This window comes from Hippopotamus amphibius, chromosome 12 (genome assembly GCF_030028045.1).
Source record: "Hippopotamus amphibius kiboko isolate mHipAmp2 chromosome 12, mHipAmp2.hap2, whole genome shotgun sequence".
Taxonomy (NCBI): Eukaryota; Metazoa; Chordata; class Mammalia; order Artiodactyla; family Hippopotamidae; genus Hippopotamus; species Hippopotamus amphibius.
In genome coordinates, this window is record NC_080197.1 from 72,714,903 (window position 1) to 72,738,803 (window position 23,901).

Genomic DNA, 23,901 nt, shown 5'->3' on the forward strand with positions numbered 1-23,901 from the left:
AATAAAAATTAATTAATTAATTAAAAGAAAAAAGTGAACAAAATGAACAAACTTGTCTTCCTTGGCAAATAAGTACATAAAAAGATTCTCAACAGGATTATTCATTAGAGGACTGTGAACTAAAGCTATATGAGAGATCAATATACCCGTATTGAAATAGTTAAAACTGAAAAAAGACTAACAATAACAAATGTTATTGAGTATATGTAACATCTAAAACTGTCAAACATTGCTATTGGAAATGGAAAATCATACACTTGTTTTAGAAAACAGGCAGTTTTTTAACAAGTAAACATATTACCATATGATAAGGCAATCTGAGAGAAATAAAGCATGCTCGTAAAAATACTTGTTATGAAATATTATGAAATGTACATAGCAACTTCATTCATAATAGTCAAACACTGGAAGCAAAACTCCCTCATCTGATGATCGGGAGATAATTTGTAAAATAAACACAAAATGGAAACACTACTCAGAAATAAAAAGGAATGAACTACTTCCACACACAATTTGGGTAACTCTCAAAAGCATTTTTATAAGTGAAATAAGCTAGATACAAATACTACATACTGTATGATTCCATTTATGTAAAATCCTAAGAAAGGCAAAATTATATTGAGATAAAGCAAATTAATGGTTAGCAAAGGCCAGGGTCAACAAGGATAGTGACTATAAAAGGAAACACGGAGACTTTGAAAGGAAACGGAAATATTCTAAATCATTGTGGTGGTGTTTGCAGGGTTGCATACATTTATCAAAACATCAAATTATACACTAAAAGTTGGTAAACGTTATATATAATTACATTTGATAAACATAATTTTTTAAGTATTTAAACATTAATTATTGGGAAAGTGTGACTTATGATGCTTTTTATGTTTAGAATTTCTTTCATGTGAATGCTACATATAGAGGAGGTGTGAGTTTGGGTCCATATCAGTTCTTAGTCCTTTGCATGTTGTAACCTGCATCTCTCCGTATGCATGCTGGTATTGCTCAAGAGTAAGAAAAAAGTAATGGAGATGGACTTTTCATCCGGGGGTCTGTGGTAACATTTAAATGGAGAATAGGAGAGAATATTAAACTAGCATTATAATCGCATCACTCAAATAGCATTTGTTCAATGTAAAATTTACATGTTGAAAGAAAAGGCCCATCTCAAACAGCATTCCTGGGGTTAAAATAGTGAAGAAAAGGTGAATTATACCAGAAGGCAAGCAGAGAGAGAGAGAGAGAATGAGAAAGAGGTACCAGAAGATATGGATTTCAGCCCCCAAATGTCTATATTTAGTTTGTCTAATGATCTTAGGCCAATCACTTGATTTTCCTGAATCTTAATTTTCTTATCAGTACATTTCAAATATTTGTTGCATAAATGTAATTTTGTGATGTAAATATATTAATACAAATAAAAGTGCTTTGTAAATAGTAGACCACCTGGTTAAATGTTTCTGGTTATTAGTCACCATTACCTTTGAAATCAGTAAGAACTGTCCTGGGAAAAGAAAACCCCCCACCCCAAAACACCCTTATAATAAAAGTTGTCCACCTACGGGGTTTTTTTATAAGCCACTGAACTCAAAGCAAAGTGGGATCAGCTTGTAACATACACTTGTGCCGCCTCCATACCATCCAGTCCAACATGCTAACGTGGATTCCCATGAAAAGTAATCAAAAATTAAAGTAGAAAAAACACGATTTTATTAAATGTTATCAGATGATGTCACATTTTTAGTGGGATATAGATAGGTATAATCTCTTTGGAAAGCAATTTAGCCAGACTCATCAAAATTTGCATGCATATAGTCTTTGACTCCACTTATGATTTAGTCCTCAGATATACTTGAATATGTGTGCAAAGATAAATGTGAATGGATTTGTGCTTAAAAGATTGAGAAACAACCATAATATCTACCAAAGGAGCAAGTTAGACTTGTTTTATCCGTAAAGAATAGCTTGCAGCTCTTAAAAATGAGTTATATGAAAATCTTTTTAGATACATTGTTAAAAAAAGGTGCAGAATAATGTGCATTATATGTTCACTTTCGTATAATAAAAAATATAGATACCCATATGTGAACATGCATATGATGTACCCAAATGCATCTGATTATGTGTATCTTCCTCTGACATGTATTGAGCTTGAGGCCAGAGAACAAATTGAGGCTCACATATCCTGTGTTTAAATATTCACATTTATAATTCAAGCTAACAGAATTTTCTATGTTCTCTCCTCCTACTTGGACAAATATAACTGCAGAACCACAAATTTGAAAAATATGTTGCCGAGACCAGCTCGGCGACTCGAGGCGAGTGACGGGTGCCGCAAGCTTGAAGAAGACACAGACACAGACTGAAGAGAAAAGTGGGACCGGGGGGCTCAAGACCTCTCGGATCAAGAGCCCTGCTGACTCATCCCAGGCTGCTTTTATTGAGTTCGTGGGCTAACATTCTCAGGTTACACTCATAAACAATCAAAGGCCTCACATGACTGAGGCAATTATCTTTGTTTACTTCCTGGGTCCGAGTTGAGCAGGTGTGGATTTGAGCTGGGCCTGGAGAGCAAAACAGCCCTGGGGGCAGGAGACCTCTCTCAAAAGGATTAAGGGTCTGTGCCCCACCCGTGTTGGCCCCTCTGCGACTGTGCCTGTCTTAGGTTGTTCCTCCCTTGAGGAATCTTACCCGTCTCTGGCTAACCAGTCATCCTCCAGGGCCAAACACGGTGATATAAGGAAGGTTCTATGCACCACCCCTGTTGGCCCCTCTGCGGCTGTGCCTGTCTTAGGTTGTTCCTCCTCTGAGGAATCTTACCCGTCTTTGGCTAACCAGCCATCCCTCAGGACCAAACAGGGTGATATTAGTCTCCATGCCCCGCACCCTCAGCTCCTCCACTGCTCAAGCAGGACATTCTGAATCCCATTGCTCGGCCCCCATACTTCAACATTTTCAAGGTTTCAGAAAGGTTCCCGAATGTCTTCCCACAATATGTAAAAAGAGCAAAGGAGTGATGGAGGTGTGTGATTTCTAACGTTTTCTTTGATTTAGCAGATCATTTTGTATATAAAGCTATATGATGTTTATAAAGTTCTACATCCTTACGTCCATCAATTAGATCACTGATGCACTTTCATTGTTAGAATTAGCATTTTTCTCTGGATTTGAATATATTTAAATAAATGCAATTGTGACAACCCAAAATCTTTGCATACCTCTTGCTCACTGGGTAGAGCCAGCACTCTGTTCATTTCTGTAGAATTGAGAAGCTTATATACAGGGGAAAGAAATCATCCTCTAAGTTTTGCTCAATCAGGCTAGAGACCTGGTCACTTTCAGTGTGGTTGGTCCATGTCCTGTGGATTTTGAAACGAGCCACTTTGGAATCAGACATGCTAACCTTGGATTTATAATTTGCTAATTTTTTGGACTTCTGGAAAGTTACATGAACTCTCTTCATTGGATATTCTTTCATTGCTTTTGTAGAAACACATGCCTTCCCCATTCTGTTTGGAAGGCTATTAAATGAGATGAGGTAAAAAAGTATACTGGGCTCAGAAAGGGCATATAGGCCTGCAGTGACCTTTAGGGACTTTCCTGCCCTCACATGCTCTCTCCCAATCTTGCTTACACATCTGTTAAAGCACCTCACATTTTTCATTGCAATTCCTGTCAGTTTTTTTCCTCAAACCTGACAGAGGTAGTAAAATAATCCTATGTATTGCTAGGATCTGGTAGCTTGTCAGAATACTTTTAATTACTTGGTCACATTTCAAAACTATGAGTATTCGATCCACTTTAATTTCTGGGGTAACATCAACTCCCTATTCGGCCTCCTGGGGAGTAGGGTGCCGGATGGTCCAGAAACAAAGATGTTCAGGCTATTTTCTACATCCCAGATTCTCAGTGAGCATTGATTTCATACGTATATCCAAACTAATTTTTTTTAAGGTTTATTTATTTATTTATTTATTTATTTATTTATTTATTTATTGCTACACTGGGTCTTTTTTGCTGCTCAGGGGCTTTCTCTCATTGTGGCGAGTGGGGGCTACTCTTCGTTGCAGTGCTCAGGCTTCTCATTGCATTGGCTTCTCTTGTTGTGGAGCACAGGCTCTAGGTGAGCAGGCTTCAGTAGTTGTGGCACTCAGGCTCAGTAGTTGTGGCTCACGGACTGAGTTGCTCCATGGCCTGTGGGATCTTCCCAGACCAGGGATTGAACCTGTGTCCTCTGCCTTGGTAGGCCGATTCTTAACCACTGTGCCACCAGGGAAGTCCCCCAACTTCTTTACAGCTACATTATTCTTCTTCAATAATTGGCATACTCCTTGCTCATGGATGAGTCTATTTCCTATTTTCTTTCCTAAACTAACAAATCTGTCTACCTTTGTATCTGATTTAAACCAGCAATGACAGTTTATTTGGACTGCAAGACCCTGTTTTGATTGTCAGTTGTTTCAATTCCACTCCTGTTAGTCATGCTCATTGTTTTCTATGAGTGGTGTATCTAAGGATCTTGGTTTCCTCCTACTGATCTGGATGAAGTACCACCTTTGCCATGATCATTCTGGAGTGATGTGATGGCAGGCATGACAGCTGGATACACAGGACAAGGACGTTGCATGGAGCAAGTGACAATAAAGGGAAGAGACATCCAAATCAAAATTCAAGACAGCCTAAAAATGCTGACTTCTTTACTAGAGGAGGAACACTACTAAAGTAAATGAGGGGGTGGGGGTCGGGGTGGGGGTGGAAGCACTGCTGCAAAGTAATGGAAGAGTTGGGAGAACGGGTAGAGTTTTATATCTGCAAGAGAGGGCATAAGCTTGTGTGTATGCAGATACTTGGGGTTGAATTTTTTGGCATGTATATTAGACTCCAATAAAAATGTCTTTTAAATGTACTTTTACAGAAAAGAAAGAAATGGCTTGCTACAGTTTTGCCCCATCCTGTAATCAAAATCGCTTTCCCTAATTTACCTCATACAGCCCAAGAATGGGTAGGAAAACAGCTATTGTCTGGCTACAGTGAATGAAGCTATTTCTGAATGACTGATCTGGAGTCTGGTTGACTTGGAGAATCATTAGGCATTTAGCATCTTCTGCTGTTTCCCCAACACCACCTTGGTATTATGGAAAATGGAAATAGAAGTAGAGAAAGTCTGGAGGATGGCTTAAGGATATGCAATGAGACTGAAAAGAGCTTTTAAAGTATAAGGACTGACTGAGCCTGACAATGCTGTTGAGGTTTAGTGCATGAAATACAAGCAAACTAACAAGTGACAATGAGATGCGTGCACACACACACACACACACAACCACCATTCACAATAATTCATGGGGTTTATATTAGACATAATGAATGAATTGTGTGCCAAATGACTGGAATGGGTAACCTATGAAACTTCAAGATAAAGATAGTAAAGGGAAGAAAGTAAAAGTTTGAAAAGTGTTACCGATACCAACTGAAACCACTGGTATGAATTCCAAAGGCAGCTACTCAATAATTCTCTTAGTAAATAAATCCATTCATCTTAAAAGTTAAAGAGACTTCAGTAGTCACTTGGTAAAAGTTCTCACCTAATGGCATTCCTAACTACAACATTTCTAGCAGCCTATACCAGAATATCTTCAATAATGATAATACTTCTGCCTTATAGGTCCATCCAACTCAATTTTGAGAAATTTTAGCTAGAAGTATCTTTCTTTAGTGAATATGTGTAATGCCACTTATGATTCATTTAAAAGTGGTTAAAATGCTGAATTTTATTTTGTATTTCGCCACAATAAAATAAGTCTTTCTCCCTAGCATGGCCTTTGAGTACCTGTAACAATCACACAAGAGGCCTGGCTGGTTTCTTCAGCACTAGAACATGGAATAATCGCCCAAAGGCCAGATGGAAGAAAGCAAGAGCAGAAATCAAAAACTGTCTTTTAATGTGTCTTCTTTTCTGTATCTTTACTCTGCTGTGTCTCTAAACCACAGGCCCTGAGCCTTACCGGTCACTTAACATTCATGCACACACACACACAGACACACACACACAGACACACACACACACAAGCCTTAGATCTCCAAAAGGGTTTCTAGCAGTTCCTCATGTTATATTCTCTAATCTATGTGCCTTTTTCCTCCTTCTGTTTTCTCCCCAGATTTTTTAAAAAGCAGAGGCAAAAATCTGTGCTGGACTGCTATTTTCTCATGACACGAAGGAACTTCTTCAAGGATGAATCATTAATAGAATGGATAATTTTTCATCTCGGCTAGAATTTGTATCCTTGTGCCACTGTGGAAATCTCCTTGATATTACTGAAAAATAACAAAGGGATAAACTGTTGTATTAAAACAGTGAAGAGATGTGAATTATAAAGGAGTCCCAAAAACAGTGAAGAGTAGGGGGTGGAGGGACCCTTAAAACTGACAGAAGAAAAATTATCATAACTGAAGAAAAATAAGCCCAACATTTGAAAAAGCATACACAATGCTGAGCAAGAAAAATTTAAAAGATTTCAAGATTTGATAACTTATACTACATGTCAGAATGTCAAGGATAAAGAGAAAATTCTGGAAGACTTCAAAGAGGAGGAACTGAAGAAAGTGAACTTGAAGAGAATGAAAATCATTCTCTGGAAGGTGTTTTACCAGCTACAGTAGCTGCATGAAGAGAACAGCATAACTTCAGAACTATACAGAAGAATTTAAGTTTTTTAATTTGTTTTTTTATTCAGTCTGTCATTCTGATGTTAGATAATTTTTAGGTGTAATAATTTAATATAATGACTACTCACAGACTCTCTCTAAACAAATTAATAGAAAATAAATTCAAACAAGAAGAGTAAAGCGTAAGTATGCACACCTATGCATTTTTGGTATGCATGTGGATAGACAGATGTATAGATAGATGGGTAGATAGATAGATAGATAGATGATAGATAGATGATAGATACAAACAGATTACAATAATAGGTACAAAGAAATTGAGGATCAAAAGCTTTATTGATATGTCTACATTCACATCATTAGTTAGAGGCTCCCTCTTCCCGCTGGTAACCACTAGTTTGTTCTCTATCTGTGAGTCTGCTTCTTTTTTGTGTGTCAGGGTCCAGAAGACTCTGAGATTGTTGCCTGCCCGCTAGTGGGTGAAGCCAGGTCCTGGGGTTAGTGCTGGACTACTGGCAGGCAGAGCCAGGCCCTAGAGTGTGGTTGCAGGGCCCAGGTATCCCAGAGCTGTGTCAGATTGCTGGTGGGGTGCTGGTTCCTGTTACAGTGGGGTACACGGTCTGGGGTGTCCCAAAGCTTGTGTTGGCCTGCTAATGGGCAGGGTCGGGGCCCAGCTGGTCCCAGGGAAGGATCTGGCCTGCTGTGGGCAGGCAGGGTCTACGGGCTGTGGGATTCTGGTTTTCTCACCTCTGATGTCTGCCTCCCTCCCTCCCCCCACTGGGTGAGGCTGGTTTAGGGTCTAGAGCAGGGTCCTAGGCAAGCAGGGTCAGGGCCCAGAAATTCTGGGACTGGTGCCTGCCCCCTGGTGAGTATAACAGGGTCCTGGGCCCTCCGGTGGGCAAGGCCAGTCATGGTCAGAGGCTGCTGTGGGCTCAGAAGGTCTTTTATGGCTTCTCTTCTGACGGATGGGGCTGTGTCCGCACCCAGTTAGGTGTTTGGCCTGAGGCATCCCAGCACTGTCCTCTACAGGCTGTTGGGTGGGGCCAGGTCTTGGTGCTAATGAGCTAGAGGGAGGATTCCATAATGACTCCCTCCATCACCAGTGTTCCCCGGTAGAGGAAGCTCCCAAGAATGGCTGCCACCAGTGTCCATGTCCCCCAGGTGAGCTGCAGCCTCTCCAGGAGACTCTCCAAGTCCAGCAGGTAGGTCTGGCCCAGGATCCTATCAAATTACTGCTTTTGCCCTGGGTCCTGAAGAATGTGAGATTTTGTGTGTGCTCTTTAAGAGTGAAGTCTCTATTTCCCCCAGACTTGTGGGACTCCTGAAATTAAACCCTCCTGGCCTTCAAAGCCAAATGGTCAGTGTGCCTGTCTTCCTGGTGAAGAAGCCCAATATGGGGCTGAGAACTCTCACTCCTGTGGGAGAACCACTGCGGTATAATTATTCTCCAGTTCGTGGGCTGCTCACCTGGGGGTATGGGATTTGACTATATTAAGAGTTTAACCTTCCTACCCGTCTCTCTATGGTTCTTTCTTTATGTCTTTAGTTGTAGAAGACATTTTCTGGTAGGTTCTGGTCTTTCTCACTGATGGTTGTTCAGCAAATAGCTGTGATTTTGGGAGAGGAGGTATACCCAGGATGTTTCTGCTCCATCATCTTGACAGATCTCTCTGTTATATGTTAAATTTACACAGCATTTTTATGGTGCTCAGTAATGAAATTTTAGAGATTTCTTTTAAGATCAAGAATAAAAAAAAAAAAGGTTCTCACTCCTTGGTGCTCTTCAACATAATGGAGCACTAGCTTTTGTAATCAGTGATACAAAAAATAAGGGAAATAAAAGTTGATTCTGTTAGTATTTCTTTCTATATAATCATAGTCTGAAAATACTGCAGATATATCTCTTCCATTAGAACGCTTTTCCTTTTTTATTGTGATCATGAAACTGAAGGAAACCAGATTGTTACCTTAAAATATGCCTTTTTGACATAAAAGATATTTTGAGTTGAAGACACGTAGAAAGTGGTAAATGGCAGGAAAGACTCATTCTACTTTCCCCTGATTCTGCCCGAAGACAGAATACAAAGTCTCCTCTCACTTACTCTATTAGTTTCCTCCCCAAAATTTGCCTTCCCACAGTTGGCCACGCTTGGAAGACTAAAACTGTTTTTTTTGTTTGTTTGTTTGTTTGCCCTCTCATTTCTCTACAAATGTGTTGTTCTTTGTAGAAGATGCTATATTAGATGGAGTTCTAAGCTATTGCTTTGAATTCCTCTTCGTGTAAGTTTCTTCCAAGTGGTATGCACTACAGGCATTAGGAAACTGCTTTTCTCTTATTAATCTATCTTTCTGTTAAAAAGCCCCAGCTGAAAACCCAAGGTGGGTAGAGTTAAAGTTTTGCCTCCCCTACAAAACCTAAAAACTTCTTAGTTTTCATTCACGAGGTCTGCTGTACAACTCTAAACAGAGACAGAAAGTGTATTTTCGTCCTTTTTTCCTTTTTCTTTTTTAAATTATTTTTTATTTTTTTTATTTATTAATTTTTTGGGGGTACACCAAGTTCAAACAACTGTTTTTATACACATATCCCCGTATTCCCTCCCTTCCTTGACTCACTCCCCCTCAAGTCCCCCCCACCCTCCCCGCCCCAGTCCTCTAAGGCATCTTCCATCCTCGAGTTGGACTCCCTTTGTTATACAACAATTTCCCACTGACTATCTATTTTACAGTTGGTAGTATATATATGTCTGTGCTACTCTCTCGCTTTGTCTCAGCTTCCCCTTCACCCCCCGCCCCCTCCCAAACCTCGAGTTCTCCAGTCCATTCTCTGTATCTGCTTCCTTGTTCTTGTCACTGAGTTCATCAGTACCATTTTTAGATTCCGTATATGTGAGTTAGCATACAATATTTGTCTTTCTCTTTCTGACTTACTTCACTCTGTATGACAGCCTGTAGTTCTATCCACCTCATTACATATAGCTCCATCTCATCCCTTTTTAGAGCTGAGTAATATTCCATTGTATATATATGCCACATCTTCTTTATCCATTCATCTGTTGATGGGCATTTAGGTTGCTTCCATGTCCTGGCTATTGTAAATAGTGCTGCAATAAACATTATGGTACAAGTTTCTTTCGGGATTATGGTTTTCTCTGGGTATATGCCCAGTAGTGGGATTACTGGATCATATGGTAGTTCTATTTGTAGTTTTTTAAGGAACCTCCAAATTGTTTTCCATAGTGGCTGTACCAACTTACATTCCCACCAACAGTGCAGGAGAGTTCCCTTTTCTCCACACCCTCTCCAGCATTTGTTGTTTCCAGATTTTGTGATGATGGCCATTCTGACTGGTGTGAGGTGATACCTCATTGTGGCTTTGACTTGCATTTCTCTGATGATCTTTTTTCCTTTTTGATTTTTTCCTTTTTCTTTAAATCTTTTTTTCCAATATTAAACATGTATGTATGTATGTGTGTACACAATCTTCCCAGATTGTTTCTACATCTGCTAATAATGTGTCAGACATGGGTATCTCATTCATTAATAGAATTATTACTGTTTGTTCCTAATATCCTAACATTTCAAGAGTGCTAAATCCCCTCTCCTTTTTAATTCATTCTGCTCCACAAATTACTGCTTTTATCTTGACATTCTCTTGCTCAAACATATTAAACTTCTTCCCTTTATTGCTTACTGAATAAAGAAAACAATGTATCTTACATTTCAATTCCTCTGTCATACAACCTTATGACTTTCTTTTCTTCCCTGTCTTTGATTTTATTAATTCATATATCTGTTACAGCCTTTTGTCTGACCATAGCCCTTTTGACGACACTGATGCTTTTTTTTTAAATTAATTAGTTTACTTGTTGGCTGCATTGGGTCTTCATTGCTGTGCGCAGGCTTTCTCTAGTTTCAGTGAGCGGGGGCTACTCTTCGTTGCCGGTGCATGGGCTTCTCAATGAGATGGCTTCCTTTGTTGCACAGTACAGACTCTAGGCTTCGGTAGTTGCAGTGTGTGGGCTTAATAGTTGTGGCTTGCAGGCTCTAGAGTGCAGGCTCAGTAGTTGTGGAGCACGAGTTTAGTTGCTCTGTGGCATGTGAGATCTTCCCAGCCTAGGGATCGAACCCATGTCCCCTTCACTGGCAGGCGGATTCTTAACCACTGCGACACCAGGGAATTCCCCATGCTTTCTTGACTACAATCCCCCATTCACACTATTTCCACCTTTGGGATAACTTTGCCTTTCTTTCCTTTCAAGTCTAAGTAATCTCCTCATCCCCCACTGCCCGTCTGAATAGCTATAGCAATCTTTGGCACTTAGCTTCCTTGTATACTTCATAAGGCCAATATATCCTTTTTTACCTTGGGATGTAGATGCTTTTAATGAGAATTTCTTGATTGATTATTATGGGAGAGGAATAAATGAATAATCAGTTCCTGGTCAGGGTTTCTCTGGAAATTTCAAAATAAATATATATTTTTTTAAAATTTTGCAGCTTGCAAGTTGAAAAAAAAACCTGGTATATGAAACTGCGCATGTGTCCTGAGTATTACAGTGGTCATTCTTATGACAGGTGAGTGGCCTTTCTATGGTTCTTTATGCAGCAGGCCCAAATATTTATGTCTCAGGCTTAATCCTAAATCTCTCAGCTCTGCAGTAATAAAAGGGCTTATAGAGGCTTGTCCTCAGATTCCTACCAGTTTTGTAGCTTTTACCATATTCCTTGCCTCTCTTAAAAATTCTCTCAGAATACAGTCATCTTCTTGACTTTATAGGAATGCTTGACCTTTGAATAAAATAATCATAAATTCTCAGATGACCCAAATAGCTCGTTGTTGCACAGGGGCTTTCTCTAGTTGCAGTGAGCAGGGGCTACCCTTCATTGCAGTGTGTGGGCTTCTCATTGTGGTGGCTTCTCTTGCTGTGGAGCATGGGATCTAGGTGGTTGGGCTTCAGCAGTTGTGGCATGTGGGCTCAGTAGTTGTGGCTCACAGACTTAGTTGCTCCAAGGTATGTGGGATCTTCCCAGACCAGGGATCAAACCATGCCCCCTGCACTGGCAGGCAGATTTTTAACCATTGTGCCACCAGGGAAGTCCCTATTTTTTTTTAATTGAGAGTATTTTCTATGAGTTAAAGAGCTAATGTTAAATACGCTATACTTTATTATTTATGTTTAATTCATATGACACAGGTATAGTTATGAAATCCATTTACAGTCAAAGAAATAGAGACCAGAGTGAATTGGTTGCTTCTTACAAAAAAATACATTCCAGAGCCAGAACTGAGACTCTTATCTGTCTGCTAAATTCCTAATTCTTTAATTTCTGATATTTTAATTACATGCCTCTATAATTGCAGTATTTCTTCACTCTAATTTCTTTTGGATCAAGAGTGAGTTATATTACTAATAGATGCTCTATGAGATATTTGTTTATTTCTATCATATTATGTTGAAAGAAAAAAAGAATGTCAGAAGTGATCTGTTGCAAGATTTTCTCTGTTGGGATAGATTTGTAAAAATGATGTTTTAATTTTCTTCTGGGTATTATGGGTTTATTTTGTGAAAAGTATCCAAAGGCGGATTTCAATTTCTGAGCCATGGCTTAATAGTCTTCAGAACTTGATTTTCCATTTGCCTGTTTTGCTTAATTTAGCTCTGAAGTTAAAGTAACACTTTACACTCTTGATTCTTGATTCTATTTTTTTTTTGTCATTCGCAGGAGTGCTGATATTCTTCCTGCTGACAGCCTCTTCTGCTGCTATAGTTCTGAGAGCTCAATACTACTGATATTTAAACACTAATTATTTAAACAAAATTAAGTATTTAGAGAGAAGGCTTTCTCTAAGAAGTATTTAAGTTCATTCATTAGCTGATTTACTAAAAAATAAAGCTGAAACACAATGTATTTTATTACCTGTTTGTGTCAGCCTGGGTCCGGTTCTGAGTATTACAGAAAAGATAAAGTGAGGAGAGGAGGCTTTGGAGTTGGCCCTACATTTAAACATTTACTTGACTTTTTACTCATTATGTTAACTTCAAACATTTGGAAGCCAGGGGCTTTATCTTATTCTGATTACTCAGCACCTAACTAAAACCCTGAAACAGTAAATTCTCAAAACAATGTACATAGAAATAAAGTCGTCATTATTTCAGTTTCTTTGGCACTAAATATTGGTGAAGTAGAACCAATGTTTCATTAACTCATATTTCAGTGATTTGTTGTCCTTATATAGTGAGTTTCACTTCCCTAGCTTGGATGTCCTCTTCTGTCTTTAACGTTTTCATTTCTTTGAGGTAAAAGTGAGCCTTTATTTCTTACCATGGTCCTTGAGCACTAATTTATATTTATGTCTCTAGGTCTCTTCCTTGATAGCTAAATCTTCTGCATTGTTTTTGGTAGGACGTCAATATAGACCATGAGAGGTTAGCAGTTCCATTTCTCAAAATAGAAGCCAGAAAAATAGAACAAAGGATAGACTTCTTGACCACTAAATGGTCTTCCTCATGGACAGAGGAATTGGATTCATCCATCATTCCATGACTGCAGCTAATTTTCAGGCCTCAAAACACTGGAGTAAAAAATAAAATTGATTCACCAGAATGAGTAGAAACACTTTTTTTTTTTCAGTATTATTTGCAAAACTTTCAAAATGTCCCAAAGCTATGGAATGTTCAGAGGAAGGGATTGGAGTAAGAAGGAAGTGTTTCTATTTTTCTGATGATACCGGAATTTGGGCAGCCAGTAAAAGTTTTTGCAGTTCACAGGGATCAGAACTCACGCAGACTGATACACCAGAGGATACGGTAAGAAAAGGGAAAAGCTTTCAATTACCTCAAAACTTAATTTTGTACAAAGAATAAAAATGGTAAAAGCTAATTCTCCATGATAATATCAGAGAGGAAAAAAAAAATCCTCTACCCTTCTAGGTTCTTCTGACTGATCTAAGAATTAAACTGACATGAAGCAGATTAACAGGAGAAAACCAAATTTAATTACGTACATATGAGGACTCCACAAGAAAATGACACCCGAGGACAAATTAGGCACTTGAAGCTTATATGTCATCTGAGAGAAAAAGAAGGGGGTAAGAGATTGGAACTTCAAAGAGAAAGAAGGCAATGCACATGGAGCCAGAAAGACAAACGTTTGCTAAGCAAATATTTGCTATGCCACACAGAGACAATGGGACACATAGAGGACTTCGGGCTCCTGCCCAGCAGAGTTCCCACCCTGCCACAAATAGCCTATATTCTTTGTAGATATCTCTGGTGAAAGTACCCTTCCTGGACCAGGCCCTTTATCTAAATTCTTTCAAACAGTTAAGGAGGAAGTAAAAAGAAAGACTTCCTGAGTCTTCTGTTTCCTAAAAATAGTCAGCTTAAAGTAATCCTCACAGGAAAGAGACACATTTTGGGGTCATGAATTTTGCTCCCCTACAATAATGCATATCACAGAGTGTTTTAAGCACAGTAACTGTAAAACCTCATATGCTCTTCAACCAATGTCTATGAAGCAGGTATTTAAATATCCTTACTTTAAAGGTGAGGAAAGTGAGGCACAGAGATGGATGCAATCCAGGCATTGCCACACAGCCAAAAATTGTTGAACTGAGATTTGAACTTTGGCGGGTTCGCTAGTGATGTTATGTCCATAATCACAACGCACATTGTTTATATAGCTACCTGTCATTGGTCAATGTTCTTAAATTATTAAATACTTTTTAATAAATGTACATGTGTATTCTGCCAAGAAGAGCCTGAAAAAAATGCAACACAAAAAAGATATGGCTCTGGGAATTTAGAGAGGAGGATATAAAGGAACTGTGTGCAGTTTGAAGAAAGTGAGACAATGAATGGAAAAAGTAAAAGAGGGCCAGGGAGAGGGACGTGGAATTCAGGGGTACAGGGTAAGTGGAGAGATTTGTTTACAAAGAAAAGCTGATTAATAGGTTTGTGGTCTAATAGCAGGAGTCAGCTGGGGAGAGACTACTGAGTGATAGCATTCAACATAGTTTATTAGAATAAATCATATTCACCCAAAAGTCAGATTTCTGATTATAGGAGAAAGTATACAATGGCAGTGCCATTCTTTTTCTTCTAGTTTTATTGAGATATAATTGTGTAGGTTTAAGATGTGCAGCATAATGACTTGACTTACACACATCATTAAATGATTATCACAGTAAGTTCAGTGAACATCCATCATCTCTTATAGATTAAAAAAACTAAAGAAATAGAAAACTTTTTTTTCTTGTGATGAGAACTCAGAATTTACTCTCTTAACTTCCATATATAACATACAGCAGTGTTAATTATATTTATCTTGTTGTGCAATACATCCCTAGCATTTACTTATCTTGTAACTGGAAGTTTGTACCTTTTGACCACCTTCACTCAATTCCCCCTCCTCCTACCCCCCACCTCTGGTAACCTTACAAATCTCATCTCTCTTTCTATGAGTTTACTTGTTTGTTTGTTTTTGAAGTATTGACCTGCAACATATGCTACTTCCTGTTACACAAAATAGTGATTTGGTATTTCTATACTTTCCAAAATGAGCACCAGAATAAGTCTAGTTATGATGTCACCTTACAATGATATTAAGTAGTTATTGATAATATCTCCCACTCTGTACATTTCATACCCATGACTCATTTATTTTGCAACCGGAAGTTCATACTTCCGTCAACTATTTCTTTTCTCTCCCCACCCCCCTCTCCTCTGGCAACCACTTGTTTTTTTTTCTCTAAGACTCTGTTTCTGTTTTGTTGTGTTTGATCACTTGTTTTGATTTTTAGATTCCACATGTAAGTGAAATCATACAGCAATGACATTCTTATTCTAGTGTCTACTCAAAGTAGTTTCTGAGTTTTCCTATTTTAACAGTAATTATACTTTCCATTAAACACCTTTACCCCTCTATGATTTGGGGGAGAGGATTTCTGCACAGAACAAGATGTAAGCGTCAGTTCTCTGCCACCCTTAAAGAATATGCTGTGTCAGTTCCCATAGAAACTGCTTAGCTGCTGATTTTGTCATCCAGAAACAACATTCTATCAGTTTAGAGTCTCTGTCCTTCACTCTGTGACTAAAACATACTGATGGTTTATGCAGTAGAATTGAAGGGAAGGAAGTCAAAGATGTTTTTCTCATCAGTTTGTCATTTGAGAGAGAGAAATTACCTTTAGTGATAATTCAAGATATAATAGCTCGGAGAGTTTTGATGACTTGATAGAAGTCACTCTACTACTTAGAGATGTTTAAGAAGTAAAAGAGCAAAGTGAAAGTTGTCCCGATAAAACTAACATAAACATCACTGTCTGTGTTGTTCGTTGCTATGGAAGCATTAGGGCATGCAAATTAGGATGTAAATCATAAAAGATGGGATGTTGGAGTGCGAAGCATGCTAGCAGTGGGCTCTAAAATATTAAGTAATGGAGAATTCCTGATTTGTGTGAAAGAAATTTTTGAAGAAGCACACAGGAACTTCTATGTACTGGATTGGATTGAGCAGAAAACTAGGAGAATCTTAGAAGTGGACAAATGACACTACATTCAATATTTGGTGAGTTTCAAATTTAGTACGAAAGGTTTTATTCTGGTGTTGTATAAAATAATTTAAATCATTGTGATTTGCATTATTGTAAATAAATCTCCCTACTTTCTATTTGTAATTACCTTTCTCAGTTTCCGCCCTGTGACATGTGTCTTGAAACATATCCTAGAACAACCCACCTTCCTTCTATGTTGTTATACGACACACACTGAAATTTTCCATTTTTATTTTTGTTTCCTATTTCATTTTATTTTTATTGTCAAGCTCTTGTTAATAAACCCTGTTTTTGCTAATTCAAATTCAACTAGTCTGCAAATTCAAAGCCAATGCTCATTGTACCTTGTAAATTTATGCAAGATCTCTTTTTTCTTTAAAGAGTTAGAGACCATAAGCAATATTACTTATTTATGTATCCATTTCTTGAGTGAATGTTGTTTCCTGACTTAAATACTATTTTACCTGAAAACAAGGGCTGTATGACTTTTCTTTTGTATCCATGTCTTCCTGCCTTAATAGTTCATTAAGTGCTGGATAAAAAAATGGGAACCAATTTAGAAATATGGAAGACAGGACAAATTATACTTATTACAAAAAATAAAAATAATTGGTCATCGATTGAGCAAATTAATAAAAAAACTATTTTAATTAGTCTCTTTGGTTTCCATCTCAGTATATTTCAAAAGTACCAAATGAATATAAACCTTGTTTTTTACCTTCAAAAAGGAACACTGGCTAAAAATATACCAGGTAATATGCCAGGGAGCTGCTTTAAAAAAGATTCCATAGATCTTTGGATTTAGAAGTACTCTCTCTCTCTAGATAGAAATAGAGATAGATAAATGTAGATAGATACAGACATATTTATATCTATGATTTCTCTATGTCTATTTTTATCTCTGTCTTTCTACCTATTGTTCAAAACAACATTACAGATTATGCTGATAATTATAATATTAAATACCTACATTCTGTCTTTAAATACTAAATGTCTACATTCCTTTAAATACCAGATATTTTGGGGGTAGAGTATGGTGATTGGTGAGTATGAGGCTCAGTGTTTTGTATAAAATGTTTTAAATTACTCTAAATTTTATTTCTGATTACAGCTGTAAGGGATTCCCAAATTGATTTCAATTGTTTCTTTTCAGGTCTGAAACTAGTGGGAATGGATCGTTTGCTTTTTTTGAATTCTGATGGAATCCAGAGTTCCAGGGGATTTATTGATATCAAGTGGATTGGCAGCAACCCAATATCTAACAGAGTAAACAAATTGGAAAACAAGTAAGAGCTGGAATAAAGAATTTTGCAAGTATTTTTTAATTTAAGTATAGTGGATTTATAATGTGTTAATTTCTGGCATACAGCAGAGTTTTGTAAGTATTAAATAAAGGAATTAAAAGTTGTTGAATGAATGAATGATTACAGGTAGAACGTCATGAATTCAAAACACATTAACTGCCCATTATGAGCACAAGTCAGGAAACTTCTGTTAAATAGGACCAAACAATTAGATGACCTTTACTGCATTGATGGTAATGATAAACAAATTAAAGGAATCTGTATTGATAGGTCAGCGAAGACCTACAGCTTAAAAGTTAGAGAAGTATATGTGCTTAATATGTGTAAATATTACAAAATACTAACCGTAGCAACCTTGGCTTAAAGAAATGTTATAAGAGAATCACCTACGAACAGACGTGTACTTCAGCAACATCCTAAAAAATAAGGGAAAACCACCAGGAAGGACCCTGACTCTACAAGTAATAATCACAGATAAGTTATCAGAATTCTACATTAAAGTTACAAAGCTTAGGTAATAGAATATAAACCAGAATAATAACATTAAAAGTGATCAAAAATAGATTATTAAAAAATATTTGTTTCCCAAGTAAGGGCAAGGAAATAGGATGGGCTTGTGATGTATCCCTGGATGTGTCATAAAATTCAAATTCTGCAGGGTATGGAAAATATTATATCAAGCCTGCCTTTGTTACATTAGCTTGAGTTTAATTTCCTGCCTAGATAACTGTAACCTCTCAGTGCAAGAAGGAATGAGTGTAGGGGAATACATAGACACTTAGTAGGGTAGAGAAGTGGGAGAAAAAGAGAGAAACTAAGTTACAAAGTAAACACACAGAAGCATACAAACCAGTCCTTCTCCCATATCTAATGGATGCTTACTTCCTAAATTAGTTGTAGATGAAACTTTCTGATCAATGGAAAAGGAGATTCTTGTGAGCCCTACTGGTAAATGTTACTAGTACTATATAGGAATGCAAATACTTGGCAAATATCAGGATGTAATCAAGCTTAGGCATATTATATCTGTTCATCATTTGTCACCAAGAAAACTTGAAAATATGAAATTTCAATGTCATTGTGTATTACAGATGGATGTATTAAATTTTGGCTCAGATTAAGTTGAAATGTTACTTGATTCATAAAGTAAGTTTTATTTTTATTGTTGGTTCATGGTTACAAATTAATTTTAATTGCTTAGCAATTTAGAGTAACTCACTCCTTGTTTTCCTCTGATTCACATCTACCAAGTCATACAATACATTTCCGATGGCTTAGAATGAACTACAGACATTTTTTTAAATTAATGAATTAATTAATTATTTATTGGCTGCATTGTGTCTTTGTTGCTGCACATGGACTTTCTCTAGTTGTGGAGAGCGGGGGCTACTCTTCATTGTGGTACACAGGCTCTTCGTTGTGGTGGCTTCTCTTGTTGTGGAACACAGGCTCTAGGCACGTGGGTTTCAGTAGTTGCAGCACATAGGCTCAATAGTTGTGGCTCATGGGCTCTAGAAAACAGGCTCAATAGTTGTGGCACACGGGCTTAGTTGCTCCACAGCATGTGGGATCTTCCTGGAACAGGGATCAAACCCGTGTCCCCTGCATTGGCAGGCAAATTCTTAACCACTGTGCCACCTAGGAAGTCAGACAACTTTTTGATGGAGTTAAATTACTACCTCACGGGACTTCTCTCAGTGTCCACAATTACTAAGCCCACATGCCACAACTACTGAAGACCATGTGCCTAGAGCCCACGCTCCAGAACAAGAGAAGCCACCACAATGAGAGGCCTACACACCGCAACAAAGAGTGGCCCCTGCTCACCACAACTAGAGAAAGATCCTGTGCAGCAACAAAGACCCAAAGCAGCCAAAACTAAAACAAATAAAAATAAATAAATGTATAGTTTTTAAAAAATTAAAAAAACTAAATAAATAAAAATGTCCTTACAAAAATATCCAGAACAATGTTTGACCAAATATATTTGGCTGAGCCAAGCTGACACAAAATTAACCATCACACTCCCAACACTTCTGGACCTTCTCACTTCAGCAGATACTAGAAAACATAAGCCAAATTCCCCACCATGAATCATAGCACTTTCTCTGGATCGAGAAGCAATGGAAGAAGAAAGAAGCTCCAGGCTGAGGCCTCAAGTGACAGACCTGTACAAGCATACACAGGACAGCTCAAGGAGAAGGCAGCTGGGTAAAGCCCACCATACACCGTCTTTTTTACCTTGTGTGGCAATATTTGAGGACCAAGTTGTTAATTAGTAAACAATAACTACAACAAACTTTCATCTGACAGGATTATAATCCTAGAAATCCGAATAAAATAAAAACACTGAACTGCAAGCAAAGTAATTACACTAGAGAAAGATTGAAAACAGTGTCTTTGCTTAAAAACATTATCAGAAACATGATTATCTTTACTTCATTTGTCTGTGTATATGAGAAGGGAAATAAATTGGAGGTAGCAATTTACCATGTATCCACAAATGTGCATCTGAAAATCAGTTGAGGTTTTGCCTCCATATTTGGGTATATGTGTCTGGTTTTGAACAAATCCACTTCCGCTCTGAGTAATGCCTAGCACTACTGGCCCCTTTGTCATTCAAATAGGCACATTCTCCTCCTCCTTTAATAGGAAAACTGCAATGGAAAAAGCAGAATCAATCTGTTGGTCACTGGACATTTCTTCAAGAGCATAGAGAATAAAGACGGGAAAATAAGCAAACATTAATTCAGCCTATGAATATAAGACACATTATACATATCATCTCTTTCATATCAAAAACTACCTTGTAAGATAAGTATTAGTATCTCTTTTTATAAACAGAAAAACCCCCTAAATTCCTATAATATCATAACTGGTAAAACTAGAATTCACACCAAAATAGATGAAACTGCAGAGCCTAGGCTGTTTCCAACTTCTTCACTTTGGAAAAGAGAAGAGTGAAGAAATGCTGCTATGTTACAGGTAACTTTCTTTGTTCATAGTTCCAGATTTTCTCCTGGCTTATGTATTGATCACTAACTAGTCAATGGGCTTTGATTAGCTAGAGATACAATAAATCAACTATAGGGACAGTGAATCAAATCAAATCTATCTTATGTCTATAAGCATAGTGTTCTTTCAACTACTAATATATCCAAAGTCTCACTTGGCTTGTGGGAAATATCTTCAGACACCTGCTTTCTCTCCACAGTTTCAGCAGTATTCTACTTCCTTAAATAACTGAAGACCTCAACGGCTTTCTCTTGTCCATGTTTCACTATTATTTTCTATGCTCCAGTACTGAAAATACAGTGCTATTCAGCTGAGTTTCAATGGCCTGACACAGACATTTGGATCAGCATTTAGATTATAAGTTTCTCCTCTTTACTGGTTAAAATTGTGGTAGTCTGATATGGCTTGCCAATTGTTGAGATATGCTAGGTCTTAACAAATGTTTTTCATTTCTATAGTGATGTTCTGTTTTCAACAACAGGATAGTTAATGTATTTGATTCTTAAAACACTTTGGGAATGAGTAAATATTACTATTTCAATATCATAAAGGAAGAAATAAAGGTTAATTTTATGTATTTATCAAGCATCTACAATGTGTTAGGCACTGTAGATACTACTGTGTATAAATATAAGTTCTAATTCCTAAAACTTACCATCTGTCCAAGGTCAGGAAGCTAATGAGTAAGAACTAGTTTTCAAATCTACCAATGTCCAGTCCAGGGCCCTTACCACTAAATAAAGTTACATTTCCGATGTTGACTATTTTTATCATGATAAAGCAACTTTTCAAAACGTCCTCATCTCAGAAAAAGCAAGCATTCAGTGAAATTGTCTGAATTCAAGTCTTCCAACATTATCCAAAATGTTTTCAGTAATATAAAGATCATATAAATATACAGTTGAGATAAAATTTGATGATGCCAAACTTTACCTATCCTAAACATTGTAACTATAATCTTCTAAATATTAGGCATTATTACTATCTCTCAGAATCCCTTGGTAAAAAGCTGAAGACTGATGCAATGGTGGCTTTACTTAATAATTTAACTTACACTTATATGCCGAAGTCCAGCTCCGGTGGGTCCAGAAGTACCCAAGGGATGAGTGGCGTCGGCGCAAGGAAGAGATGGAGAGGCCTGTGTCAGCTATGCAGGATCTCTCTTTATTGTCACAGCTTTGTGTGTTTATATAGTAAACATATCTCAGAAAAAATCTTTTATGGCAGAGCATATCTTCCCTCAGCATCTACCAGTTTCTTTCTTTCGTCAGGTTTGGCTTGCAAACCCTGTGACTCTGAAGTAAACACATGTAAATAACTTCTTAATCTTACATCTAAGCAAACTATAGCCCTTAGCACCCATACCTATGCCTAATATCTATGTCTATACTTATGCCTTGCTGCAATCATAAGCATTACAAAAAGAGCCACCCCTCCCTTTTCTCCAGCATTTAGTAGCCTGAGGTGCCCACCTTTTCCACCAAGGAGTGGTGGGAGGGGACCTGGTGGGGCAGACACGGAGAAAGAATGTGTCAAACCCTGGTTCTTTCCTGCAGACATAGACACAGGGAGGGGAAGTGGGTGGTAAGCATAGTATTACAAAGAAACAAAGAACAGAATGTAAAATGGGTGGAGATGGTCTGGGGCCTGTTCTTGCAGAGCAGTCACCTTGCGATCCTCCTGCTCCGAAATGCCATTCCAAGGAGTTCTCGCCTTGCGGTCCTCCTTGGAGCCTGGTGACCTTGTCATAGCATTGGCTTGTCCAGATGGCTCCCGACACTTATATAATATTTTAAAGTTAAAATGTACAGTCATATACATCAAAATCTCTGATTCTCACAACACTGAGATCAGTAGGACAAGTACAACTGAAAGACTTGGTAAATGACACACAAGGCTGGAACCAAGTGTGTAGGTTTTCTACCATGCCACCTATGATAGGCTTTAGATTGATTCAAGGAGGTTGCAAAACCTTGGAACATACAAACTGGCACTTTCTTCCTTTATGACTAATCTTAATATAAAAATTTTTAGGGTATATAACAGAACACTTCGTTTCATGCAAAGTGAATTCAAACACAAATATTGCTGCCACATTTTTCAGAGCTTACCATCTGGTCCATTCAGTACCATTTGTCCATTTCCAAGTTTGTCCTTGTTCTCTGCTCAGCCCAATCCAGTGGTCAGAGGGGCTTTTATACCTTAATAGGAAATACTTCCAGAAAACACAGAGATGATATTCATTAACCTGTTATTACCCAGCTTCTCCCAGAAGGAAGAGGAATTCTCTATTTTTTAACTGTGCTTATAATTTTCTTCTTTTTAATTTTGTTTTGTTTAAGTAGTTGCATTTTACTTAATTTTATTTATTTATTTATTTAATTTAATTTTTTTTTTTGTGGAAAGAGACCATAATTTTTATTATATTCTCTAGCATGACCCATAACCAACAAGTTGTGACAATGACTCTAAAGGGTGAAGAAAAAAGCTAAAGAATCATAAAGAGAATCAATCTCCTTTCTATCAAGATTTTTCACTAATCTTTAAGAATTCTATTTTATAGCATGTACCCTAAACTTACCCTATACTATAAAAGCACTTTTGATTTGACTGAGAAAATTAATAAATAAGTTAAATTATTGTTGGTCCCAGATATGACCTTCATACATTTAGGCATGACTAAGCAGTGATAACTCCTTAAAATCAAAGTTGAACTGATTTTCTTTTAGTTTATTTTTTCCTCTTTTTTCTCCTAACCTTCTTGTCCCCCTCCTCTTCCTCCTCCTTCCCCTCCTCATTAGTATTATTACTATTTATGTTTATTTTTATTTTAAAATAGCCAAGTTCATTATTAAATTGCAATGCTATGTTTTGATGAAATTATGAAGGTTCTGCAGTCAAGTAAAATTTTTTATATTTGACTCATTTCTTATTTTGTTTGAAATAATTTTGCAGTTATGTTAGAAAAGCCTCCAAAATATAATGATCTTTTTAATTTTGTATTGTTTAATAATACATAGAGAATACATTTACAGCTATAAATTTTCCTCTCAGTACTGCTTCCACTGCACAGCATAAGTTTGGGTTATATTGTGTTTTCATCTCATTTGTCTCAATGTATTTTCTAATTTCCCTTCTGATTTATATTTTGATCATTGGATATTTGAGTGGGTTGTTTAATTTTCACATTTGTGAATCTTCCATGTTTTCTTCTGTTACTGATTTCTAGTTTCATTCCATTATGATGGCAAAAGGAACTTTGTATGAGTTCAAAATTTTCAGATTTATTGACTTGTTTTGTGGCCTATCATGTCTATTCTGGATATTGTTCCATTTGCACTTGAAAAGAATGTGTATTCAGTTATT

The 23,901-nt window shown here is 37.3% G+C and overlaps 1 protein-coding gene across 1 annotated transcript in view; it reads left to right on the forward strand.

Annotated features, from left to right (window-relative positions):
• Positions 1-17,506, forward strand: part of CLEC2A (C-type lectin domain family 2 member A) — a 28,064-nt gene extending 10,558 nt beyond the window's left edge. The window contains 4 exon segments of the mRNA XM_057704135.1: positions 13,294-13,469; positions 16,127-16,230; positions 17,370-17,400; positions 17,402-17,506. Coding sequence (XP_057560118.1) covers positions 13,294-13,469; positions 16,127-16,230; positions 17,370-17,400; positions 17,402-17,506 — 416 coding nt within the window.
• Positions 17,507-23,901: the final 6,395 nt, after the last annotated feature.